At 51.0% G+C, this 23,738-nt stretch overlaps 2 protein-coding genes across 6 annotated transcripts in view; one reads left to right on the top strand and one right to left on the bottom strand.

Annotated features, from left to right (window-relative positions):
• Window positions 1-333: 333 nt before the first annotated feature.
• SNN (stannin) lies at window positions 334-8,139 on the bottom strand. 2 transcript variants are annotated; one of them, XM_029222381.1, is made up of 2 exons: window positions 8,113-8,139; window positions 334-1,073 (listed from the first exon to the last, which is right to left on the bottom strand). In XM_029222381.1, the coding sequence occupies exon 2, from the start codon at window positions 974-976 to the stop codon at window positions 713-715; it is 264 nt and encodes an 87-aa protein (XP_029078214.1). In that variant the 5' UTR covers window positions 977-1,073; window positions 8,113-8,139; the 3' UTR covers window positions 334-712. The 2 variants fall into 2 exon arrangements, with proteins under 2 accessions (XP_029078214.1, XP_029078213.1); XM_029222380.1 differs by lacking the exon at window positions 8,113-8,139 and adding an exon at window positions 1,301-1,600.
• A 285-nt stretch (window positions 8,140-8,424) lies between these two features.
• Window positions 8,425-23,738, top strand: part of LITAF (lipopolysaccharide induced TNF factor) — a 110,796-nt gene continuing 95,482 nt past the window's right edge. For 2 of the 4 annotated variants that reach the window (XM_029219668.1, XM_029219665.1), the window contains exons 1-3: window positions 8,425-8,567; window positions 8,907-9,078; window positions 19,951-20,064. The gene's annotated coding sequence lies outside the window, so the exon portion shown is untranslated. Of the gene's footprint in view, window positions 8,568-8,906; window positions 9,165-19,950; window positions 20,065-23,738 lie in introns of all 4 variants that reach the window. The other 2 variants (XM_029219666.1, XM_029219667.1) reach the window with 2 other exon arrangements.

Below are 23,738 nucleotides of genomic sequence, written 5' to 3'. Positions count from 1 at the left end.
TGCAGTAGCTTCCTTGCAATCACTCCACTAGCAACAGGAACTGGCATTTAACAACCTCATCTACCTAGAGCAGGAGGGGGCGGGACGTGCTGCTGCTCCCATTCATTGCTCACGAAGCAGAAATCGCCAAAGCACCCCAACAGGTTAGCTGCGAGACTTAAAGTCGACGTGTCACGTCCTCTACATACACACGTATATCTGAGGCCCCTGCCAAGTGCAATGTGGGCCTTACAAGTCTAAGACCCCCCCCCTCCCGCCTTGACTCAGCTCAGCGTTAGTATGGACAGTCCCATGTGCTCTATATTTTTAAAAAAATCAGCAAGAGAGGCTTAAGCACGTGCTTCTGGGGCCTATTTACAGTTCACAGGCTTGTGAGTTCACGCGTTATACAGTAGTAGCTCCATCAAAAACAGGCTCAGCTAAACATTCAAGTAACAAAAGCGCTGTGGGGCCGTGAGCCCCAGCAAGGTCAGGCCTGCCCACTGCCTGCAATGGGCAGTCCTACCAGGAGGCTGAGGGGTTGCCCAGTGCCACTGAGCCCTGGCTCAGGACCGCCGGGACCCCAGGAGTCGGTGCATGCGATGACGAAGTCCGGTGAGGCCATGCCAGCAAGCATCAACCCTTCCTCTCAGATGGTAGCACGTCTGTGGTTTCGCCCCTACTGCGCCTCTTGGCTGGCGGCAGACAGGTCCAGGAGCCTCTGCATCCCGGCTCAGCCGTGGACTTCAGGGCCGTTGGGGGTCAGCTTGGCCTTCCTCTCCACGCACGGTCCCTTGGCCGAGTACTGCACCAGCAGGAAGGGCTCCTTGGTCTCGCCATCCCCCACGATGCTCTCCTCGTCCTCTGACTGGCTGATGCGCTGCAGCCGCAGGTAGCACCAGCAGCCCAGGATCAAGGCCCCCAGGGCAGCGATGGCGATGAGGATGACGATAACCGTGACCACACCGGTGGTGGGGCTGTGGTCCATGATGGACATGGTTAGCGCTTGAGCGGGGGGCGGGGGGGGCCCTCTGCAGAAAGGTCTTGGTGGGGACGGCTCAGTGAGGCTGGACCCCAGGCTGGACACAAGAGCCCTGAAAGAAAGAGCAAGATGAGGCTACACTGGGGACTCCGCTGGGGACCCTGACAGCTCACACGCTCGGGCTTGCTCTTCCATGGGGTCTATTTTTAATCAGTTCTTAAGCCTGACTGTCCTGCCCGCATCCTAGTGAGAAACAGACTGGTTGGCATTTGCTGGGTGTTTTTGTTCATGGTGCCACCAGCGTTCTCCTCACTCAACCCAGCCACTTCCATTTAATACCTTCAGTGCCTCTGCTACCAGACAGGCAGTCATCCTCGCTCAGCCAGGAACCTGACAGGCAGGAGAGGGGGCACCCGAGACCTCCATCACCACTGCAGCAGAGGCTGAAAGAGGGTCTGTTTAAGGTGAATGTTCTAGAAGTCCAGCACCACTAGGTGTTCAGTAACTGCTCACAGATTGAAAGTGCTTCAAGGACTTCCCTGGTGGCGCAGTGGTTAAGAATCCGCCTGCCCATGTGGGGACATGGGTTCGAGCCCTGGTCCGGGAAGATCCCACATGCCGTGGAGCAACTAAGCCTGTACGCCGCAACTACTGAGCCTGCACTCTAGAGCCCGCGAGCCACAACTACTGAAGCCCGTGCGCCTAGAGCCCGTGCTCCACAACATGAGAAGCCACCGCGATGAGAAGCCCGCGTACCGCACCGAAGAGTAGCCCCCGCTCGCCACGACTAGCGAAAGCCTGTGCGCAGCAATGAAGACCCAATGCAGCCAAAAATAAATAAATTAAAATAATAATAATAATAATAAAGTGCTTCAAGACGGCCAGAGGGATTCAAAAGCAGGGAAATGACATCAGCCCCTCTTGTGAACGGGACATACATAGCTCAACGAGTCTTCAGGAGCACCTGTGAGAGAGTGCAGCCGACAACAGCCTTTGCCCACAAAGAAGCTGTAGCTGACCTGGCTCTGGAAAAACTTAGAGGAGGGCAGGGGAGAGTGGGACAGACCAGCCTCTGCCGGCGTCTTGGTGCAGGAGCCAGACTGCAAACGGATCAATATGCCAAACACCTGTCGCTACAAATGCAGGAATGTAATGCTGGGAACATAGGGGACCAGATGCCTTGATGCTAAACTGGGCGGGGCAGGCAAAACTCAGGGAGGTGATGCTGATGCCGAGATGTGCGGGAAAGCCAGACCCTGAAGAGCTTCCCGGCAGGGGAACACTGTCTGCTAAGGCTCTGAAGGCAGGAGGGCCTGCTGGCAAGTGCGAGGAGTGGCTGCAGCTGGAGATCAGCTGGTTTGGGTGGCGGCGGGGAGGGGTGTACATGCCCCAAGGCCCAGACAGCAACAACCCACTGAGGTTGGAGGTGGTGGCACCCCTGGGTCCCAAGACCTTGCACTTTTAAAATTTCTCCTGCCTGACCGTAAACAGAGCAAATAATAGTAACTAACACCCAGGTGGTTACGAGGATGCCTGCAACGCCTGGGCACAGGGTGGGCAGGGTCGATGCTCAGCTGTCTGAATCTGGTTTTTCTGGAGAAGACAGTCATCAGTGCAGGTAGACATCATTGGAAGCGGAAGGTTTTCCCTCCAGACAGGATGGAACCTGCCCTCCTTGAGCAATGACAGCCTTAATTAGAATTGATTCTTTTCCACACCAGGGAGCCCTCCGCCCCCACCCCAAGGCCAGGTTCGCCTGAAGGTCAAAGGCAGCTAAGTCAACGCCCCTGAGTCTGTCCGGGGACCGGGCCCTGAGAAAACCCTACAGACCCCCAGAACTGCCCTGCTCCCACGCCCACCTGTGCAGAGGGGTCCTAGTCGGGGGGGGGCGACATCCCTGGAGTCTTCCCCCTTCTTACTGCCCCCAGGGTCAAGCCGCTGCCATCACTCTCAACAGGCTCCCTGGTCTACCTGTGGGGGCCATTGCAGCCAGTGCCCCTGTCACTCAGAGGAAAGATCCCAAGTCCCTACAGTGACCTACGGGACCTGATGAAGCATCTCCACCCCTGCTCCTCTCCTGCTGACCCCACGCTCCTTCCTACCTGCAGACCTTTGCCCAGCCAGGTCCCTCTGCCCAAATGCTGTGCTCCCCTTACCCTTGTGCAGTGGTTCTCAAGTGGGGGCAACCGTGCCCCCCAGGGGACATGTGGCAACGTCTGGAGACATTTTTGATTATAACAGCTGGTGTGTGTGTAGGTGCTACTGGTATCAAGTGGATGGAGACCAGGGATGCTGGTAAACCTCTCACATGGCATGGGACAGCTCCCCAAAGACCCCAGACAAACATCAACATGTGGAGGCTGCCCTGGTTAACTCCAGCTCAGGCGGGGAGCCTTCCTGATCCCGCGGTCCAGGAAGTCCTCTTCGTCCTATGGCTGCACTCCCTCCTTCCCTCCCTCCAGGGCACCAGCCTCAACGTGCAACCCTGGCGTCTGTGTCAGGGCCATCGGGTTGGCACCTGCCTCCCCTGTTGGGCTGTGTGCTCCGTGAGTGGCCCTGCGCACTTCTGTGCCCACCCAGTGCACAGGTCCTCCTGGCCTCTCCCCTGCCACCATCAGGGCTACCATCAGCTCCCACAACTCTGCTCAGCCTGTCCTCTTGGGCCTCCGCATGGAGCAGGTGATCCCCCAACCCCCAGAGAGCCTGCTGGCTGCAGCTGGGTGAACCTGCCCCAACCCCTGTGCCCTCGTCCCGCTCGGGAGCACACCTAGCTGCCCCGCTTCACCCTCTCCACTGGCCCTTGTGTCCAGCGCCTGCTGGGGTGCCTGCCCTCCCCCTGGGTTCCTGGACAGGAAGGCAAGTCAGTATCAATTCAGAAGGGGAAGTGTGTGTGTTTGGGGAGCAGGGGGGTGGTTCAGGGACAGGAAGTGGGAAATCAGACAATGGCAGCAAGACCTGGGGAGGGGGGACCCCAGGGGCCAAACCAGCTGAGGAGCCCAGGAAGTGCCTCTGAGTCCTGGGGGTGGGGGACAAGCGGTCCCGGGACCAACGACCAACCACCAACCAGCAAACTGAGGCAGAGGTAGCCCCAGCTCCAAGGACCCTCTGAGAGGAGTGGTGACCTCAAAACCCTGTCTGCTGCCCCTGCCCCAGGTCAGGAGGAGGGGGTAGAGCCAGGTGACCAGGCCACAGTCATGCCTTGCCTGCGGTCCCTGGCCCTCCCTTGAATGTGTTTGTTCCTTCACTCAGCAAGTATTTCCTGAGAACCTATCTGTTAAAAAATCTGATCATGTCATCCCCTGCTCAGAACCCTCCCTGGTACCAGCAGAGAATCCAAATTCCCTATTTCCCCAGCTTCTTCATACCCTTCTGCCTTATACCTCAAGGCCTCTGCACTTTCTGTTCCTTCTGCCTGGAGTGTTCTTCCCTGAGTGTCCCGTGACTGGTTCCTTCCCATCAGACGGGACTTTCTCAGAAGGTGCCTCTTGGGGGCTGCCTTCCCAGATCACCCAGGAGCCAGACACAGCCCACCCCCACTGGCCATCGTCTCGTACTACTTCCTCTTATTTCCTGGCGCTCTGCCACCTGAAATTCTTTTGGGTGAGGGAAGGTGTTTCCCTGGCTGCCATCTCCTTCCCGCAGTGGACTCTGAGGCTGTAGGAGGGCACTGTCCATCTTGCCCACTGCTGGATCCCCAGCCCTATTACCAGCACACAGCAGGTGCTCAATAAATGTCTGCTGACCGACCACTCCAAGCCCGGGGAGGCAGTAATCAGAGGAGACCTTGCTTGCATGGGGATCACGGTCAGCAGCCCCCACCCCGAATGCCCCCGAATCTTGAAGCCACCACGGGTCCCCTCAAGGGAGCTGGCGGCCTGCGTGGAAAGACAGACTGCAGGCTGAGCATGGGGGTAGGAGCCACGTGTGCAAATGGGTCCCAGGCAGGCCTGGCCCAAGCCCATGGAGGGGCAGCTGTCCCTGCACCAGCTGTGGGGAGGGGAGGGGAGGGAAGATGCCACTGAGACGCAGATCCCAGAGGAACCTGAAGCATGAGGGCGGCCGGCCAGTTCCCTCTGAACCCTCTTGGCCTGGGCTGGACCCCACCCCTTGCTTCATCTCTTCAGGGCCTCCCTCCTACCCCTCCGAGCTAAGATGTCTCCTGCAAGTCAGCTGACCCCTCACCCTGATCCAGGAAAGCACACAGGGCAGGACGCGGAGGACCACAGCTTGGGCTGGGTAGACGCCCAGGATGGCACATGGGAAACCTGGACCCCCTTAGAACAATCACCAAAGCAGTTAACACTTATTCCATACCATCATCTACTCCTCCCAACAAGCCCGTGGCTAGCGCTGCTCACTGCTACCATCCAAGTTTCACAGGTGAGGAAACTAAGGCGTGGAGAGCTTGAATGGATCGTCCAAGAGTGAACTTGGACAGAATAAAGGAGGATGGGACCCAGAAGTGGGGCCCAGCAGAATAAAGGGAGGGGTCTTCTAAGTGCAGAGGGTCAGGCTAGCCTGGGAGCCAGAGCACAGCCGAGGACTGTAGTCTCCGGGCACTCTAGGGGTGGGCGACGGGCCACGCTCCCCCAACCTCTGTAGCATCTCCTTGCCAGCTCCCTCAGGACGAAAGCTGGCACTGGAAGCCCAAGGCCATCTGGATCCCCCAAACACACAGTGCCAACCCTCCACCCTCCTTCCACCCTCCCGCTCCCACCTCCCTCAGATGGATCTCAACAAGCTTTCTAAAGCCCAGCATCTGCGGACACCACCCCTCTGACCTCTCCCCTTGCCCCACCCCCAACCACCGATGGGTTCAAAGGACAGACCCTGCATCAGCCACCAGCAAGCTGAGCGCAGGCGTCCCCCACTGTCCTGCTGCCCTCGGAGGCCCACGGCTTAGGTCTTCCCCAATGTTGGGTTGGGTTCTAGTTACCCCTGCCTCTTCAGGGGACCCCAAAATGAAGCCTTAACCCCACTCCACAGGTCCCTTCACACACTTAAGGCCCAGTGGAGCCCAGCCAGCAGCAGAGCAGATTAGAGTCCCCTCCTTTGCCCCACACCATCCCTCCACTCACTATAATTAGCTGTTGTGACCCAGCCAAGCAAGCTGCTCCTAATGGCCTCAGTTTCTCAGCCTGCAAAATGGGAAAGAGGCCTTGACCTCAGCAGCCAGGTTGTGGGGAGGCTGAGAAGTGATAAGAAATGTGAAAACAGAAGGGCTATGGGGCCACCGGGTTTGTGTGTCACCAGGTACCACACCTTCCTGGGTGTTACAGGGTCGCCCCTCACTCCCCCCGAAAGGACCTGCTCCCAGGAGGGTACAGGGCCTGGTCCAGGCCCAGTGCCACAAATAGCGCCTTCCTCAGGGACACGCTGCTACCTTCTTCTCGCTTAACTGGGCACATCATGAGTGTCACCCAGCCCAGCTGGACACCAGCTTGCCACCCCTCCCCCCTTGCAGCCTCCACCTTCTGGGGCTGCCCTGCTTACAGGGGACGCACCACCTCCGCAGGGGTGAAGCCATGCCCCTTCCCCCAACAAAGCCATCAGGTGTGCCAGCAAACCAGGCTCTGTCTCTTCGGGGGACCCCAGTTCACAAACCGGAAACATTTCCTGCCCAGTTTCTGATTAGAAACATAGGACTGTGGGGAGGACGGGGCATGACAAGGGGGCAGGTGGCATATCTGCTCTGTGCCAGGCCTGAGCAGGCACTGGAACCCAAGGAAGCATCACACAGGCCCCTGCCCTCCAAAAGCCAGGGCAAGAACAGTGGGGATGCGGATAGGAGATTGACAATCACTGGGCTGTGCCCAGCTCTGCAGCCAGTGTCACCTCACCCTCCACCACCCACCCATTACACCACGGTCCTCCCAGAGAGGAAACTCGCACCAGCACCCCCCAGGTTCCCCTGTGCAGAAGAGGAAGCTGGCACAGGCAGAACCCCAGGGACTGCCCCAAGGTCAGTGCGAGTCTCCTGTGCCCCCACCCTGTGAATCAGCCACTGGCTATTCTCACAGGCTGCCCTAGGCTCAGCTCACTTGCCAAACAACTTTAGTAATAACAGTAGACGCCTGGCAAAAGTTGGCGATAATTACTATGTGCCAGACACTGGGCTGAACACTTCACACAGATAATCTCCTTTCAGCATCAAAACAACCCTAGAGTTATTACTATGCCCGCTTTGCAGATAAAGAATCTGTGGCTCAGAGAAGTTAAACCAATTGCCCAAGGTCACACAGCCCGAAAGTAACTACGCAGGGATTCAAACCCAGGCAGCCTGGATCCAGAATCCGGATTTCAACTCTGACACTAAAATGTCATATTATTTGACCTCCGCCTCCCCGCTCCCTTGCCTGAGGGGACAAGGGGGACAAGTGAACCCCAGTCCGCCCCCACCCGAAGAGTCTGGGTGACTGGGGTGGACGGCTGTATGCTGGGGACACAGGGATGATAAGCGCCCTGGCAGCTCCCGCGTGCCAAGCGCGGGCGACGTGCAGGCTCAGTGCCAGGCGCGCTCCACTCACCCTCTCATTTAACCCTGCCAGGCGACTCCGTTGTCTCCCCGACTCTACCAAAGAGCTAAGCGAGGCTGGAGGGAGGAGGGAGCTCGGCCCAGGGGGCGACAGCTGGAGGGGAAACGACAGCTGGAGAGGCAACTCCAGTCGGCTTGACTTGGCGCGGGGGAAGCTTAGGGGACGGGGGACTACGAGACTCAGTCATGCCCACGCCGCGCAGTCACCACCGATGGAACCGGGCACCAAACGCCGCAGCCCGTCCTCAGTTTCCCCACCTGCGAAATGGGCGCCAGACGTCGCCAGAACCCCCACCCCTAACCTCTGCAGCTCTCCTGACCACTCTGGAGGTTGCCAGGATCCCCGCCTCCTGTTATTTTTAAAAATCCCTAAGTGTCCGGAGGAGACCCGCGGCCAGCCTGGGGCGCAGAACTGCGGGCCGCGGTGAGGGGCATGCACTGGGTTGGGGGGACACCAGCTCCCTGCAAAGCCGCCGCCGCCCCCCCCCCCCCCCCCCCCCCCCGCAGAGACCCCCCCCCCCCCACCACCGCGCGCCCCCACCCCATCCGGGGCGGCCCCTTCCCCTCCTGCAGGCCCCCGCCGGGCCCGAGCGCCCGGCCGCCCGACCCCTCTCACCATGGCGCCGCCCGCAGCCCGGCCCGATCTCCCCGATCGTCCCGCAGCCCCGCGGGCCCTGCTCCGCCCGCCCGCCCGCCCGCCAGCCAGCCGCCAGCCAGCCAGCCAGCCCGGTCCGGCCGCAGCGAACAGTCCGGACGCAGGAGCCCCTCTCTGCGGCGGGCGGGGTATCTCCGGCTCCGCTCCGGACGGGGGCAGGGCTCTCCTAGAACAGCCAATGGGAGTCCGCGCTGGGACGGCTGGGCGGGGCGGGCTGGGGCGGGGTCACGTGCGCGCGGGGCGGGGGCTGAGCGCAGCTGGCAGAACTGGGGGCGGGGCGCGGGTTCGACCTCCTAGCGCGCCGATTGGGCGCGGGTGGGTGCGAGGCCCGGACTGGGGGCCCTGCCTCCAACCCCCCCCAGAGGCTCTCCTTACTCCCGCCAGCTTACGGAGGGGAAAACTGAGGCGCACAGCAGGTAAGAGTGTGGCACGCTGCCCGGAAGCAGGGAGCGGCAGCATCCCGGGCAGGAGCAAAAGATAGGCAGGACCCCTAAGTTAAATGTCCTTCCGTGGGGAGGGAGCTGGTTGTTCACTCGTTTATTAGTTCATTAATTCATCATCCATCTGTCCATTCATTCAACATTTATGGAACACCGACCATGTGCCGGGTACACCAGTGGTCGCGGGTACAGCCACGAACAAGGCAAATAAGGACTCTGCCCTCACAGAGCACTCATTTTGCTGCGGGCTGAAGCTGTGGGGAATTTGCAGCCTCTTATAACCATGGTTATTTAATTTAATAACCCCGCGATTAGGCCCTCACCAAGAGCTATGCCTTGTACTCAGCTCTCAACACATTTCATGGAGACAACGGGGAAAGGAAGAGCTACTCATTTTCCAGACGCTCCAAAGTGCTGAAGTACCACAGCCCGCATATAATGAAGACAGGATTGGAGGCCACGCCTGTCTGCCTGGGAGTTACTGCCGGTTAGTCCACTTGTCCACCCAAGAAGGCGGTCCAGCAGGAGGACACTCCGCCTTGTGGCCAGCCGGGGCCCATAAGAGGGGCAAGGGTGGGTACTTCAAGGCCTCTGTGGCCCAAGTTCCCTTTATCGCCACCTCTGGCTTGGAAGGCAGGAGGGGGGAGGTGGAGCCCCTCATCCTGGAAGCTGGGAGTCTTGTCTGGAAATGTCTTTGCCAGCCTCAAGCAGAGGCCTCTGGGAGAAGATGGAGGGCCCAGCTCTCAAGGCCATAGTCGCCACGCTGTCGCTGGTCTCTCCCTCCTGCTTCAAATGTGCCAAGCTGTTTCCCACCTCTGGGCCTTTGCCTGTGCTGTTTCCTTCAACTGAAACATTCTTCCACTCCTGTCTTTCAGAGGGCCCTCCCTGATCTCCACCTAGCGCGGTCCCTTTGTTATTTTCCCGCCTGTGGATTGCAAAATTGTACGTTTGCAAGAGTATGATGCGTGCCAGTCGAGTAAATGAATGAATGGGCAGACTGCAGACCTCCAGGTCTGGCCCTGCTGTGCCCTAGCCAAGAGGCCAGGCCCAGGATGTGAGCTGTAAGAGAGGAAAGTAAGAGGGGACAGAGAGGCAGAGGAGCTTCCAGCTCCAGGCCAGGTCCGCAGAGACCAGAGTCAGACAGCCCAGAACAATTCCTGCTCCTGAGTCTGGGCAGCGCGGCCCTCAAGGGCTCCTGCCTCATTAGCCACACCTGGGAGCCCAGGGTGAAAGGAAGCAGGTTCTTCCCACAGAGACAGTTTCAGCGGCCTCTGCGGTTCCAGCCTCAAGTAGCCAAAGACCTCATTAGTGGTGAGCACTTGGGAGGAGCAGGCTCAGAGCCCCAGAGCCAGGGTTGTCAAAGAAATGACAGGGGAAGCAGGGACACTTTGGGGGAACAGGTTCTGGGAGGAAAAAACCAGAGGGGGAATGCAGCATAGCATAGAAGATGAGCGTCAGACTGCCCGGCTGCCGTGCAGCCTTTCCTGCTGGGTAGTTTTAGAAAAGCACCCTAACCTCTCTGTCCCTCAGTTTCATCATCTGAAAAATGGGGGTGACAGTAAGTTGACCTCACAGGGCGGTTGTGAGCACCACAAGTGCTTGTGCAGAGGAAACAATTTCACTCACTCTTAACATTAGTAATAGGGTTGAACAGTAATGGGGTTGAACCTGGGCTCCCCCATTTGGATGTTGGGCAAATCACTGCATTTCTGTGATCCTCAGGCTCCTGGTCTTCACAGTGACAACCCATCTCTGGGCCCCTGAGAGGTGGGGGACTGGGAATAGCCCACCTGGGTCCAGCCATCCCTCTTGCCCAGAGTGAGTTGCTTCAATAATAATAACAATGAATGAATAATAATAGCAGCAAACCCTGTTCTAAACACTACGTATGCATAAATTCATTTTAATCCCCATTTTACAGATGGGGAAACTGAGGCACAGAGTGACACATGTGCACAGAAATCACCTGGGGGTCTTGTTAAAATGTAGATACTTAGTAGGTCGGGGCCCGAGCTTCTGCATTTCTCACAAGCTCCCAGGTGGTACTGATGGTTTGGGGACCACACTTTGAGCAGCAAGGGGCTAATGCATTTGCTAAAGGTCACAGGTGGCGCGCAACAAGCCTGGATCTGAGCCCGCATAGTAGGCTGCCGAGTCCTGCACTTAACCGCCACCGTAACTGCCTGCCCCAGCCCTAGCTTTCTCCCCTACAAAGAGGCAGGAAGTATAGTTCTCCTCCCCAAGCCCATTTCCTCTCTTGGGGCCCCTACCACCTCCCTCCACTGGTGACATCTGGCCCGTAGAATCTCCCTGCCCCCAGCATCCCAGGGGTCCTCCTGTAGATGACATGGAGGTTTTCAGATGCTCATTAGCCAGGAAGATAATTAAGGGCAAGGGCTGAGATCACCCTGGCTCCCTGGGGCTTGCTGGGGCCCAGCCGGGCCTGCCCTGTGCCAGGCTGGCCCTGTGCCTGCTTCCCTTGGGGCACTGGAGGGACTGGGACAAGGGAGGGGTTTGCTGGGGAGTAGAGAGGCCTCAGCCAGCCTCCGGGGAGACTCCAGCCTGGGGCCTCCTTGCCAAGCCCACAGCTCTTAGGGTTCCAGGCCTAAAAATGAAATGAAAACTGCTTGGCCAGAGGGAAGTTCCCCAAAGGGAGAGAAGTGAGCCGCTGGTGAGTTCTGCAGGGCGAGGTTAGATGGGACACAGAGAGGGCACCATCTTGTTCTGAATCACACAGCAATCCTGGTCAAGGAGAGAAATCCTCCCTTGCTGGTGGGTGGCTTTAACATCTCTCTAGCATCTCTAGCACTGGCTTGGCTCCCTTATAACCAGGAGGGAGCAGACCTCGGGCTGACAGTCTTGGGCAATCCACAGTCTTGATCTAGAATTTAACAACGTGTTGTTTTTCTGCAGTTTATGTTACTTTCTGTTTTGGGCACAGATACTGCTTTTCCATTTTTGATAGTGACATACCCATTTCTTTTTATTTATTTATTAAAAAAAAATTTTTTTTTTGGCCGCTCCGCATGGCTTGCGGGATCTTAGTTCCCCTACTAGGGATTGAACCCAGAACCACAGCAGTGACAGCACCAAGTCCTAACCACTGGACTGCCAGGGAGTTCCCCCCTATTCCTTTTTAATTCAGTCTATTCAGGGGAAAAAAATAAGTGAGTTAATTTAAAGCAAAATGTAATAGAAGTAACTGGAGATGGTACGGGGGTATGGAAGCAATAAGTACAGTGGAAGACGGATGGCTGAAGTGGGGAACCTGCCAGAGGTGAACCCCACAGCCGCTCGCAGCCCAGTCCTCTTACTGCAGGGCCAGACAGAGCCCCTGGCCGGGACGGAGATATCCCATGGGCTCCTGTGTTGACCGGAAGAGTCCAACTGGGTTGTCATGGGTTGAGGGCGGCCGGGGTTGGCTCCGGTCTTCATTCCTGGAGTCTGTGTTATCAGCGTGATGAGGGGCAGACTTGGGGAGGGGGGAGGGCAGGGCTGTCCTGAGGCGCTCCCTGCCCTGAGCCTTCCCTGCATTCCCACGTGCGGTACCCACCCCCCGAAACACACACGTACACCTGGGCACTGGCGCCCCTTAATCACCCATTCACTAAATCATTCATTTATTCACTCACTTTTTCATTCATTCAGCCAGTCTTTATGGAGCACCTCCTCTGTGCCAAGCACTGTGCTAGTTCCCGGGGAGACAGGCATGAATCAGATGGGAAACTCAGCTCTCACGGGGTTCACAGTCTCCTGGGGGAAGACAGATGATAAACACAGAACTGAGTACACTATAGAGGTTATCAGACAGTGTATGCGCTAGGGAAAAAGGGAAAGACAGCAAGGTGAGAGGTGTGGTGGCAGGGGCTCTCTGAGAAGGTGTGCCCCGAACTGGGAGGATGCAGCCTCGTCCTGGCACCAGAGAAACTCACAGACGTGGAAGCAGGCAGACAGCGAGCTGTGCAGGGATCCCTTTTATTTTGATTTTAAGTAATTTTCTAATGAAACTTCAGGTGCAGAGAACGATGGACTGATCATAATCCAGATCATGGCGTATTCTCTTTGGTCTTACATGACCTGCTTTTCTTAAAAATTTCCACAGTTATTTTAATCACGTGATACACATCAAGTAACCCATTTATCAAAAGCCAGAACCCTAACAATGGCCCAAGTCCAGTCTTGAGGTTTCCCCATCCCATCCCCCACCCCGTGGTCCCCATCACCTTGGGTCCTGTCTTCATTACTCCCTGCTTTCCTTCTTGTATGGTTTTATCCTCAAAGTGTGTGTGTGTATATATATGTATATATATAGGGTTTTTTAAAAATCATTTATTTATTTATTTTTGGCTGCGTTGGGTCTTTGCTTCTGCGCGCAGGCTTTCTCTAGCAGTGGCAAACAGGGGCTACTCTTCGTTGCGGTGCACGGGCTTATTGCAGTGGCTTCTCTTGTTGCGGAGCCCGGGCTCTGGGCGCGCGGTCTCCAGTAGTTGTGGCGCAAGGACTCAGTAGTTGTGGCGCATGGGCTTAGTTGCTCTGAGGCATGTGGGATCTTCCCGGACCAGGGCTCGAACCCGTGTCCCCTGCGTTGGCAGGCAGATTCTTAACCACTGCACCACCAAGGAAGTCCCTCAAAGTATATTTTTTTATGTTAGTTTCTTCTTACTAACTTTATTAAAAGGCTATATTAGCTTCCCCTGGCTGCTGGAAGCAATTCCCACAAACTGGATGGCTTAAAACAATAGAAATTTATTCTCTCACAGTTCTGGAGGCTAAAAGTTCAAAATCAAGGTGCTGGCAGAGCCATGTTCCCTCTGCAGGCTTTAGGGAAGGATCTGCTCCATGCTTCTCTCCTGGCTTCTGGTGGTTGCCAGCAATCCGTGGCAATCCTTGGCTTGTAGGTGCATCACTCCAGCCCCTGCCTCTGTCTTCACATGCCTTCTCCTCTATGTGTCATCACCTCTTCTTTTTTCCCCCAACATTATTGAGGAATAATTGCCAAATATGATTTAAAGTGTACAGTGTGATACTTTGATATGATACACATTGCAGAATGACTACCCAGATCAATATAATTAACCTATTCGTCACTTCACATAGTTAACTCCTTGTGTGTGTGTGTGTGTGTGTGTGCACGCACACCTGTGTGCACGTGGTGAGAATGTTTAAGATCCACTCGCAGCAACTTTCAAGTATACAATAATGAATTATTAACTATAGTCACCACGCTGTACCTTAGATCCTCAGAACTTATTCTTGTAACTTATTCTTGTACCCTTTGACCTACATCTCCTCATTTCCCCCTTCCCGCAGCCCCTGGCAACCACCGTTCTATTTTCTGTTTCTATGAAATCAGCTTTCTCTCTTTCTTTCTCTCTTTCTTTCTATCTCTCTTTCCCTCTTTCTCTCTTTCTTCTCCACATATAAGTGATAACCATACAGTATTTGTCTTTCTCTGTCTGGCTTATTTCACGTAACATCTGGTGGAATAATATTACAGTGTGTATGTATGTGTGTATATATATATATATATATATATATATATATACACACATATATATGTGTATGTATATATACATATATATATGTGTATGTATATATATGCCACATTTTCTTTATTCATTCGTCCACTGAAGGACATTTAGGTTGTTTCCATATCTTGGCTATCATGAATAATACTGCAGTAAACATGGGAGTTCAGATATCTCTTCAAGATACTGGTTTCATTTCCTTTGGATATATACCCAGGAGTGAGATTGCTGGATCATATGGTAGTTCTATTTTTAATTTTTTGAGGAGCCTCCGTAATGTTTTCCACAGTGGCTGCACCAATTTACATCCCCACAAACAGCGCAGGAGGGTTCCCTGTTCTCCGCACCCTCCCCAACATTTGTTATCTCTTGTCTTTTTGATGATATCCATCCTAACAGGTGTGAGGTGATATGTCATTGAGATTTTGATTTGCTTTTCCCTGATGATTAGTGATGTTGAGCACCTTTTCGCGTCCCTATTGACCATTTGAATGTCTTCTTTGGAAAAATGTCTATTCGGGTCCTTTGCCCATTTTAAAAATCATATTATTTACTTTTTTTTTTTTTTTTTTTTTGCTATTGAGTTGTGTGAGTTCTTTGTATATTTTGGATATCAACGCCTTGTCAGATATATCGTTTGCAAATATTTTCTCCCATTCTGTAGGTTGCCTTTCATTTTGTTGATTGTTCCCTTTGCTGTGCAGAAGCTCTTTAGTTTGATGTAATCCCACTTGTTTATTTTAGTTTTTATTGCCTGTGCTTTTGGGTCTCATCCAGGAAATCATTGCCAAGACCAATGTCAAAGAGCTTTTTCCGTATATTTTCTTCTAGGAGTTTTTTGGTTTCAAGTCTTACATTTAAGTCTTTGATCCATTTTGAGTTAATTTTTGTGAGTGGTGGAAGACTGGGGTCCAGTTTCATTGTTTGGCATGTGGATATCCAGTTTTCCCAGCACCATTTATTGAAGAGACTGTCCTTTCTCAAACATTGTATGTTCTTGTCACCTTGTCAAAAATCAGTTGACTGTATGTCAACTGTATGACATACAGTATGTGTGGATTTATGTCTAGGCTCTCTATTCATTTTTACTGGCCTCTGCACCTAGTTTTATGCCAGTATGTTTTATTATAGCTTTGTGACATAGCTTGAAATCAGGAAGTGTGATGCCTTCAGCTTTGTTCTTCTTTCTTAAGATTCCTTTGACTATTTGGGATCTTTTGTGGTTCCATACAAATTTTACTGTAGTTTTGTAAATTTCTGTGAAAAATGCCATGGGAATTTTGATAGGGATTGCATTGAATCTATAGATCACATTAGATAGTTTGCACATTTTCACAGTATTAATTCTTCCAGTCCGAGAACACGAGAGAGCTTTCCATTTATTTGTGTCTTCTTCAGTTTCTTTCATCAGGGTTTTGTTTGTTTGTTTTGTGTTATAGTTTTTAGTGTACAGGTCTTTCACCTCCTTGGTTAAATTTATTCCTAAGTATTTTATCGTTTTTTGATGCTATTGTAAATGGGATTGCTTTCTTAATTTCTCTTTCAGATAGTTCACTGTTAGTATATAGAAACACAAATGATTTTTGTATGTTGATTTTGTATCCTGCAACTTTACTGAATTCATTTATTAGTTCTAATAGCTTTTGGATGGAGTCTTTAGGGTTTTCTATACATAAGATCATATCATCTGTGAACAGATAATTTTACTTCTTCCTTTCCAATATGGATGCCTTTTATTTCTTTTGTTTGCCTGATTGTTACGACTAGGACCTCCTCTTCTTCTTATAAGGACACCATTCATTGGATCTAGGGCCCAATGTAACCCATAGGACCTCATCTAAACTTAACTAATCATGTCTGCAAAGACCCTATTTCCAAGTAAGGTCACATTTCCAGGTACCAGGGATTAGGACTTCAGTGTTTCTCTTCAGGGACACAATTCAACCCATAACAAAGAGAATCCAGATAACCTAAAAAAGAGTATCAAGCTGTCTGACTCTTATGGGGCTTAATTTCTTTAATAGTCTACGTATAGCTAAGATTGGCCCATATTGAGGTTCACTTGTTTTAACTGTTGTGTCATATATCCACTAGGTCTGTGTACCATGGCTGACCCATCTGCTGTCCTGTGGGGTGGCCTTTTGGGTAGTGTCCAGGTGTCTGCTAATTTACAGTGCTGTTTGGGCATTCTCATAAGTGGCTCTTGGTATGCGTGCAAGAGTTTCTCTGGGATGTTTACCCAGAAATGGAATCACTGGGACTCAGAATACGTGAATGTTTCACTTTAGGAGATGATAACAAGGTACTTTATGTAGCAGTTGCACTAATTACGCTCCCACCAGCAGCATGTATGATCCACATCCTCTCCGACACTTGGTATTATTAGATTTAAAAATGTTTTCCAGTTGAGTGTGAAATTGTTGCCATCTGAGATCTTGATTTGCATTTCTTCTTTTTTTTTTTTTTTTGTGGTACGCGGGCCTCTCACTGTTGTGGCCTCTCCCGTTGCAGAGCACAGGCTCCGGACGCGCAGGCTCAGCGGCCATGGCTCACGGGCCCAGCCGCTCCGCCGGCATGTGGGATCTTCCCGAACCGGGGCACGAACCCGTGTCCCCTGCATCGGGAGGTGGACTCTCAACCACTGCGCCACCAGGGAAGCCCGATTTGCATTTCTTGATCACTAATGATGCTGAACATCTTTGTCAACACAGGTCTAAAATATATTCACCTATATTTCCTACTAAGGGTTCTGAAGCTTTGGTTTTGACATTTAAGTCCATAATCTATCACCTTTCCATCATTAAGTTCCAAAGGATATTTACCTCTAATTCCTACTAAAAATTTTAAAGTGGTTTTTATTTGTTTGTTTGTTTTTGGCATTTAAGCCCTTAATCTGGAGTTGATTTTTGTGTAAGGAGGGATGGGTCGTATAATCTTAGGAGCTTTTGTAAGGTGACAAGTGTATTTTGGGGACAGTGGGGCAGGATGTTTGACTGGGACTCTTGAGTGTACTGGGAATTGTTCACTGGATGTTGAGTTCAAATTCTGCTCCTCCCATGGACTGCCTTTGCGATCTTATACTTCATCTCCATGATCCTCGGTTTTCTCATCTGTAAAATGAGAATTATAGCAGATACTGCCCTTGGTTGCCATAAGGATTGCATAAGACAAATTACACAGGAAGCTTCCCACATTGCCGGGTACACAGCATAAGAACACTAACTAGCATTTATTGAGTACTTACCATGTGCCAGGTGATGCCAAGCACTTTACATGTGTTATTTACTCACTTAACCCCTGACAACTCCATGAAGTTGATGGTATTTTCCACACTTTACAGATGAGGAAACTGAGTCTCGGATAGGATGAGTGAGTCCCCCAAGAGCACAATGCTAGCATATATCAGAGGGCTTGAACCCTGGCAGTCTGGCTACAGAGCCCTCATCTATCACCACCACACATCAAAGCCATTCCCTCCCTCCCTCCCTCACCCTCCAGAATCTAGTCTCTGGGCCCTGCTTCTACAGGAGGAAGGGTCTAGAGGTTGAAATGAGGAAGTAATAGGCAGTGGGGTTGACCCCTGATTCCCCGGTGGGCCCTACCTTTGACTCTGAGGCTGGAGAGAGGCTGGGGATGGAGGGGAGAGGCGGGGCCTTCTGGTGGGGAAGTCCATCTATCTTCCCCATCCCCAGAGGTAGTTGTCCATCACAGTGGAGATGAATCACAGGCCACAGTGTTCTCCCTGGTGTCATCCATTATTCACAGCTGCCATCCCAGGCCTGGGGTGGCTTTGGGGTCAGGCAGGAATTATTCCCAAGGCCCAGCTCTTAGGCGCTTTTATCCACAGCTGAGCCTGACCACAAGCAACTTTCTTCTCTAGATCTGAGGGCAGAGGACTTTCCATCAAGAGGGGACGGAGACTCCAGCATGAGTTACAGGCCTGCGACCCACGGACAGACAAAGCACTTGGGGCTGTGTTTGAGCCCAGCTCTGCCACTTTCCTGTTACCTTCTTGGGGCCTCAATTTCCTTATCTGTAAAATGGGAATAACTGGCCCCACTTTGCTAAAAGATTTAGAAATAATCTACAACTAGATGCATGAGTGGCCCATAGCTGGGCTTGAGCATCAGAGTTGCTATTGTGACATTTGCTTTTTCAGTGATTGTCTCCCAGGCCCTGCTGGGGATGTGGAGATGGTGTGACCCTTTAAAGTTCACCAAGTAACTTTTTTTCAATTTTATTGGTGTATACTTGATTTACAATGTTGTGTTAATTTCTGCTCTATAGCAAAGTGATTCAATTATGTATATGTTCTTTTCCATATTCTTTTCCGTTATGGTTTATCACAGGATATTGAATATAGTTCCCTGTGCTATACAGTAGGACCTTGTTGTTTATCCATCCTATATATAATAGTTTGCATCTGGTAATCCCCAACTCCCAATCCTTCCCTCCCCCACCCCCTTCTGCCTTGGCAATCACAAGTCTGTTCTCTATGTCTGTGAGTCTGTTTCTGTTTTGTAGATAGGTTCATTTGTGTTGCATTTTATTTATTTATTAATAAATTTATTTATTTATTTTGGGGTGTGTTGTTGGGTCTTCGTTTCTGTGCGAGGGCTTTCTCTAGTTGTGGTGAGCGGGGGCCACTCTTCATCGCGGTGCACGGGCCTTCTCACTGTCGTGGCCTCTCTTGTTGTGAAGCACAGGCTCCAGACGCACAGGCTCAGTAGTTGTGGCTCACGGGCCTAGTTGCTCCGCAGCATGTGGGATCTTCCCAGACCAGGGCTCGAACCCGTGTCCCCTGCACTGGCAGGCAGATTCTCAACCACTGCGCCACCAGGGAAGCCCTGTGTTGCATTTTAGATTCCACATTTAAGTGATACCATATGGTGTCTGTCTTTCTCTTTCTGACTTCCTTTGCTTAGTGTGATAATCTCTAGGTCCATCCATGTTGCTGTAAATGGCACTATTTCTTTTTTCTGGCTGAGTAGTATTCCATTATATGTAGGTGTGCATGTGTGTATATATGTACCACATCTTCTTTGTGCATTCATCTGTCAGTGGATATTTAGGTCGTTTCACAATAGCCAAAAGGCTATTGTGAATAGTGCTGCTGTGAACGTAGGGGTGCACGTGTCTTTTTGAATTATACTTTTGTTTAGATATACGCACAGGAGTGGGATTGCTGGATCATATGGCAACTGTATTTTTAGTTTTTCACCAAGTAATTCTCATTTGCATCCAGGATTGAAACCATTGTCTTCACCTTGGACCTCTTAAGAGTGGCCCCTCAACAGATAAAATGCAATGAAGAAATAAAAAATTAGAGAGGGGGGTACCTATAATTCTGTAGCTCTCAACGTGTGGTCCCCAGCATCACCTGGGAGCTTGTTAGAAATGCACATCCTGGGACTTTCCTGATAGTCCAGTGGGTAAGACTCTGTACTCCCAGTGCAGGGGACCCGGGTTAGACCCCCGGTCAGGGAACTAGAGCCCATATGCATGCTGCAACTGAAGAGTTTGAATGCCGCAACTAAGAGTCCGCATGCTGCAACTAAGAAGCCCACATACCGCACCTAAGAGATTGTGCTTGCCCCAACGAAGATTCTGCGTGCCGCAACTAAGACCTGGCACAGCTGAAATAAAATAAATAAATAAATGTTAATTTTTTTAAAATGCACATCCTTGGGCCCCACCCAAGCCTGCTGGATCAGGAGCTCTGGGGGTGGAGCCTAGTGAGTTGTGTTTTAACAGGTCCTCTGGGAGAGTCTGGTGCATACACAAGTGTGAGACCCACTGCTCCCTCTCCTTTGCTCACTTTGATGACACAGGTTGCCATGTTGTGAGCTGCCACGTTGGAGGGGCCCACGTGGAGAGGAGCTGAATGCTGCCAACGTGTACTGAGGGAGCTTGGAAGCTGGATCCTTGCCCAGTCATGCCTGCAGGTGAGACTATAGCCCTACCGACACTTAGATTGCAGGGAGAAACTCTTAAGGGTTCTCACTGGAGGAAGTCACACCCAGATTCCTGCCCAACAAAAACTATGGGATAATAAATGTTTGTTGTGTTAAGTGCTACGTTCTGTGGAAATTCATTATGCAGCAGATAGATAACTAATATGGTGGATATTGGCAGGAGGGGGAGAGATGGGCCGTGGGAGGGAATAGAAGGATATACTGGAGTAATCTAAAGTCTACTTTAATGTACACGGATAACAGATTCATTTTGCTGTACACCTGCAACTAACACAACATCGTAAATCAACTCTACCCCAGTAAAAATTTTAAAATAAAAAAATAAAATAGGAGAACCACCACCACAACAAAATAAAGTCTACAATAAAAGGGGTTTAAGAAACATAAACTGATTTCAATGTGCAGATCTTGTTTGGATCCTGACTGAACATATTAACTGTTTTGTTTTAAGTTGATATTTAGGGGATGTGACCACCAAGGGGATCCTGGATGATATTAAGCTGTTATTGTTCACTTTTATTTGGTGTGATAGTGGTTCTGTGGTTATGTTTTGAAAAAGAGGCTTTGTCTTTTGGAGAAACATATTGAACTAGTTACAGATGAAGTGATCCTCTGTTGGGGAATTGCTTTAAAATAGTCAGGGTGGGGAGGGGGTAAATGTGAAAGAAAATGATGAGTTGATGGTTGGGGAGGGGAGGGGACAGTGCTTGGAGGCTCCCTTTACTATTCTCTGTGTTTTTGTATATGTTTGAAATTTTCCGTGGTAAAAAGTTTGAAAAATGGGAATTCCCTGGCTGTCCAGTGGTTAGGACGCTGTGCTTCCACTGCAGGGGGTGTGGGTTCTATCCCTGTTTGGGGAACTAAGATCTTGCATGTCCTGCGGTGTGGCTGAAAAAAAAAGTTTGAAAAATGGAGTGAGCCCAATATGCCCATTGTATAGAGGGACAAAGCAAACCCCAGGCAGGAGGATTGGAGGGACTCGGGGGACACCTTAGGTTGTTGACACTGGGGGGCTGTCCCTGGGCCCAGCCCTGTGTTTTGTTCATCCTGGGGAGGGGGCTTGTGCAGGAGACTCTGGGACCTGCTTCCCTGCCTGAGCCTGGAGTGTGGAGAGGAATCTCCCCCATCGTCTGAGACTCAGCTTTCCGGCAGTTCGTGGCTGACACACTTATCCATCTGAGGGCACCTTGTGGCTGACTATTATGTGCATACCTGCGAGAGGCATCTTTTATTTTATTTACTTATTTATTTATTTATTTTTGGCTGTGCTGGGTCTTCGTTGCTGCGCGCGGGCTTTCTCTAGTTGCGGTGAGCGGGGACTACTCTTCGTTGCAGTGCACGGGCTTCTCGTTGCGGTGGCTTCTCTTGTGGAGCACGGGCTCTAGGCGCATGGGCTTCAGTAGTTGTGGCACAAAGGCTCAGTAGTTGTGGCTCGTGGGCTCTAGAGCACAGGTTCAGTAGTTGTGGCACACGGGCTTGGTTACTCTGCGACATGTGGGATCTTCCCGGACCAGGGATCGAACCCCGTGTCCCCTGCATTGGCAGGCGGATTCTTAACCACTGCACCACCAGGGAAGTCCAAGAGGCACTTTTAATTGTATGAGGGCAACTCTTATTTTGTCTTAATATATTAAGTCATCACAAAGGGAGTGTTTGATCGTATTTTATTTTAGATCTCTCGTTCTCTCTCTCTCTTTTTTTTTTTTTGCGGTACGCAGGACTCTCACTGTTGTGGCCTCTCCCTTTGCGGAGCACAGGCTCCGGACGCGCAGGCTCAGTGGCCACGGCTCACGGGCCTAGCCGCTTCGCGGCATGTGGGATCTTCCCGGACCGGGGCACGAACCCGTGTCCCCTGCATCGTCAGGCGGACTCTCAACCACTGCGTCACCAGGGAAGCCCACTCTCTCTTTTTTTAAGAAGATACTTGCTCATGGTAAACTCAAAGGGAATACAGTGCAAAGCCAGTCACTCTTCCTCCCGTCTTCCAGTCACTTCCCAAAGACAACTATTTTAATTGATCTATTCAACAGATACTTATTGAGCACATACTATGTGCCAGGCACTGTGCCAGGCTATGGTATCAGAAAGTATGATGTCAGCCACCAATGAGAGCTGCACATGAAATTTAAAATTTTCCAAGAGCCACATTTAAAAAGTAAAAAGAAACAGGTGAAATTAATTTTCTTGAAATAATAATATATTTCTTTAACCCAGTATATCCAAACCTAGTATATGGAATCAATACAAAAATTATTAATGAAATTTTAATGATCTTTTCATGGTGTATTAGTTAGCTCAGGCTGCAATAACAAAATACCACAGGTGGGGTGGCTTAAATAACAGAAATTTATTTTCTCACAGTTCTGGAGGCTGGTAGTCCAAGATCAAGGTGCTGGCAGGGTTGGTTTCTTCTGAGGAAGGCCTCTCTCCTTGGCTTGCAGACAGCCGCCTTCTTGCTGTGTCCTCACATGGTCTTTTCTCTGTGTGTGTGGTCCCTGGTTTCTCTCAGTGTCCTAATCTCCTCTTCTTGTAAAGACACCAGTCAGGTTGGATTAGGGCCCACCCTAATAGTCTCATTTTACCTTAATTACCTCTTTAAATACCCTGTCTCCAAACACAGTCGTATTCTGAGGAAATGGGGGTTAGGTCTTCAACGTATAAATTTGGAAGGGGGGACACAATTCAGTCCATGACACACTGAGTCTTCAAAACCCAATGTGGATTTGATTCACATATCACATCTCAGTTCCGACCAGCCCAGTGTCAAGGGCTCAAGCAACACATGTGGCTGGTGATTGACCCGTTGGACAGCAAAGTTCTGGGTGTGGGAGTCACAACAGCAAACACAACAGGCGGACATCCCTGCCCTCATGGGGCTTCCATTCTACTGGAGGGGATGGACAATAAATACAGAAGTATCATGCATCATATACCATACACGTTTGGAGAAAACCAGAGGAAAAGGGGAGGAGGTGGGGGTCCAGGTGTGCATGCTCCATCTTCTCTGTGTGTCCTTCCAGAGCTATCCTGTTTGAACGCAGGAGATGGATGGGTGGATGGATGGATGAATGGATGACTGTATGGATGGATAAAGATATATCCCTATTTGAAAAGCACAGATGGTAATATTCTATACATGGTGTTCTATTCTTTGCTTTTCTCACTTGAAAATATATCTTGAAATTCACTCCTTATCATCACACATAGACGTGCCTTATTCTTTTTGATTTACTGATTTTAAAGGATAATTTGAAACATATGAAGACACAGTTCTGCTGAGCCAGAATGACAAGCTGGTGTTTGTTGAGCGCTGACTGTCCTTAGCGCCAGTCACCTCATCTGACCCTCCCCACAACCTCGTAAGGTGGGTGCTGTTTCCAGAAAAGAATTTCAGTTCATGGGCAGCCTTTATAAACAGGTGGATAATAACAACTACTGACTTCAGAGAAATTTTAAGTCCCAGATTGCGGTGCTGACAAATGATAGGGTCTGAGAGATCTTCCTGTTGAAGTTAACAGAATAATAAAATTCTAATGTGTAGTGTTATTGTTACATTAATATGCATTATCATTATAATATATAGGAATATCTTAACATAACATATTAACCTATTATATTAATATATAATGAAAATAGATATGTAA

The sequence above is a fragment of the Monodon monoceros genome, unplaced genomic scaffold (assembly GCF_005190385.1).
Source record: "Monodon monoceros isolate NGI ecotype Baffin Bay Population unplaced genomic scaffold, NGI_Narwhal_1 Super_Scaffold_13, whole genome shotgun sequence".
Classification (NCBI taxonomy): Eukaryota; Metazoa; Chordata; class Mammalia; order Artiodactyla; family Monodontidae; genus Monodon; species Monodon monoceros.
The sequence above is the reverse complement of the archived record's forward strand: the minus strand, read 5'-3'. Positions and strand labels throughout refer to the sequence as shown.

Coding starts and splice junctions, on each gene's coding strand:
- SNN (XM_029222381.1), bottom strand. CDS start 976: ATGTCCATCATGGACCACAGCCCCACCACCGGTGTGGTCACGGTTATC.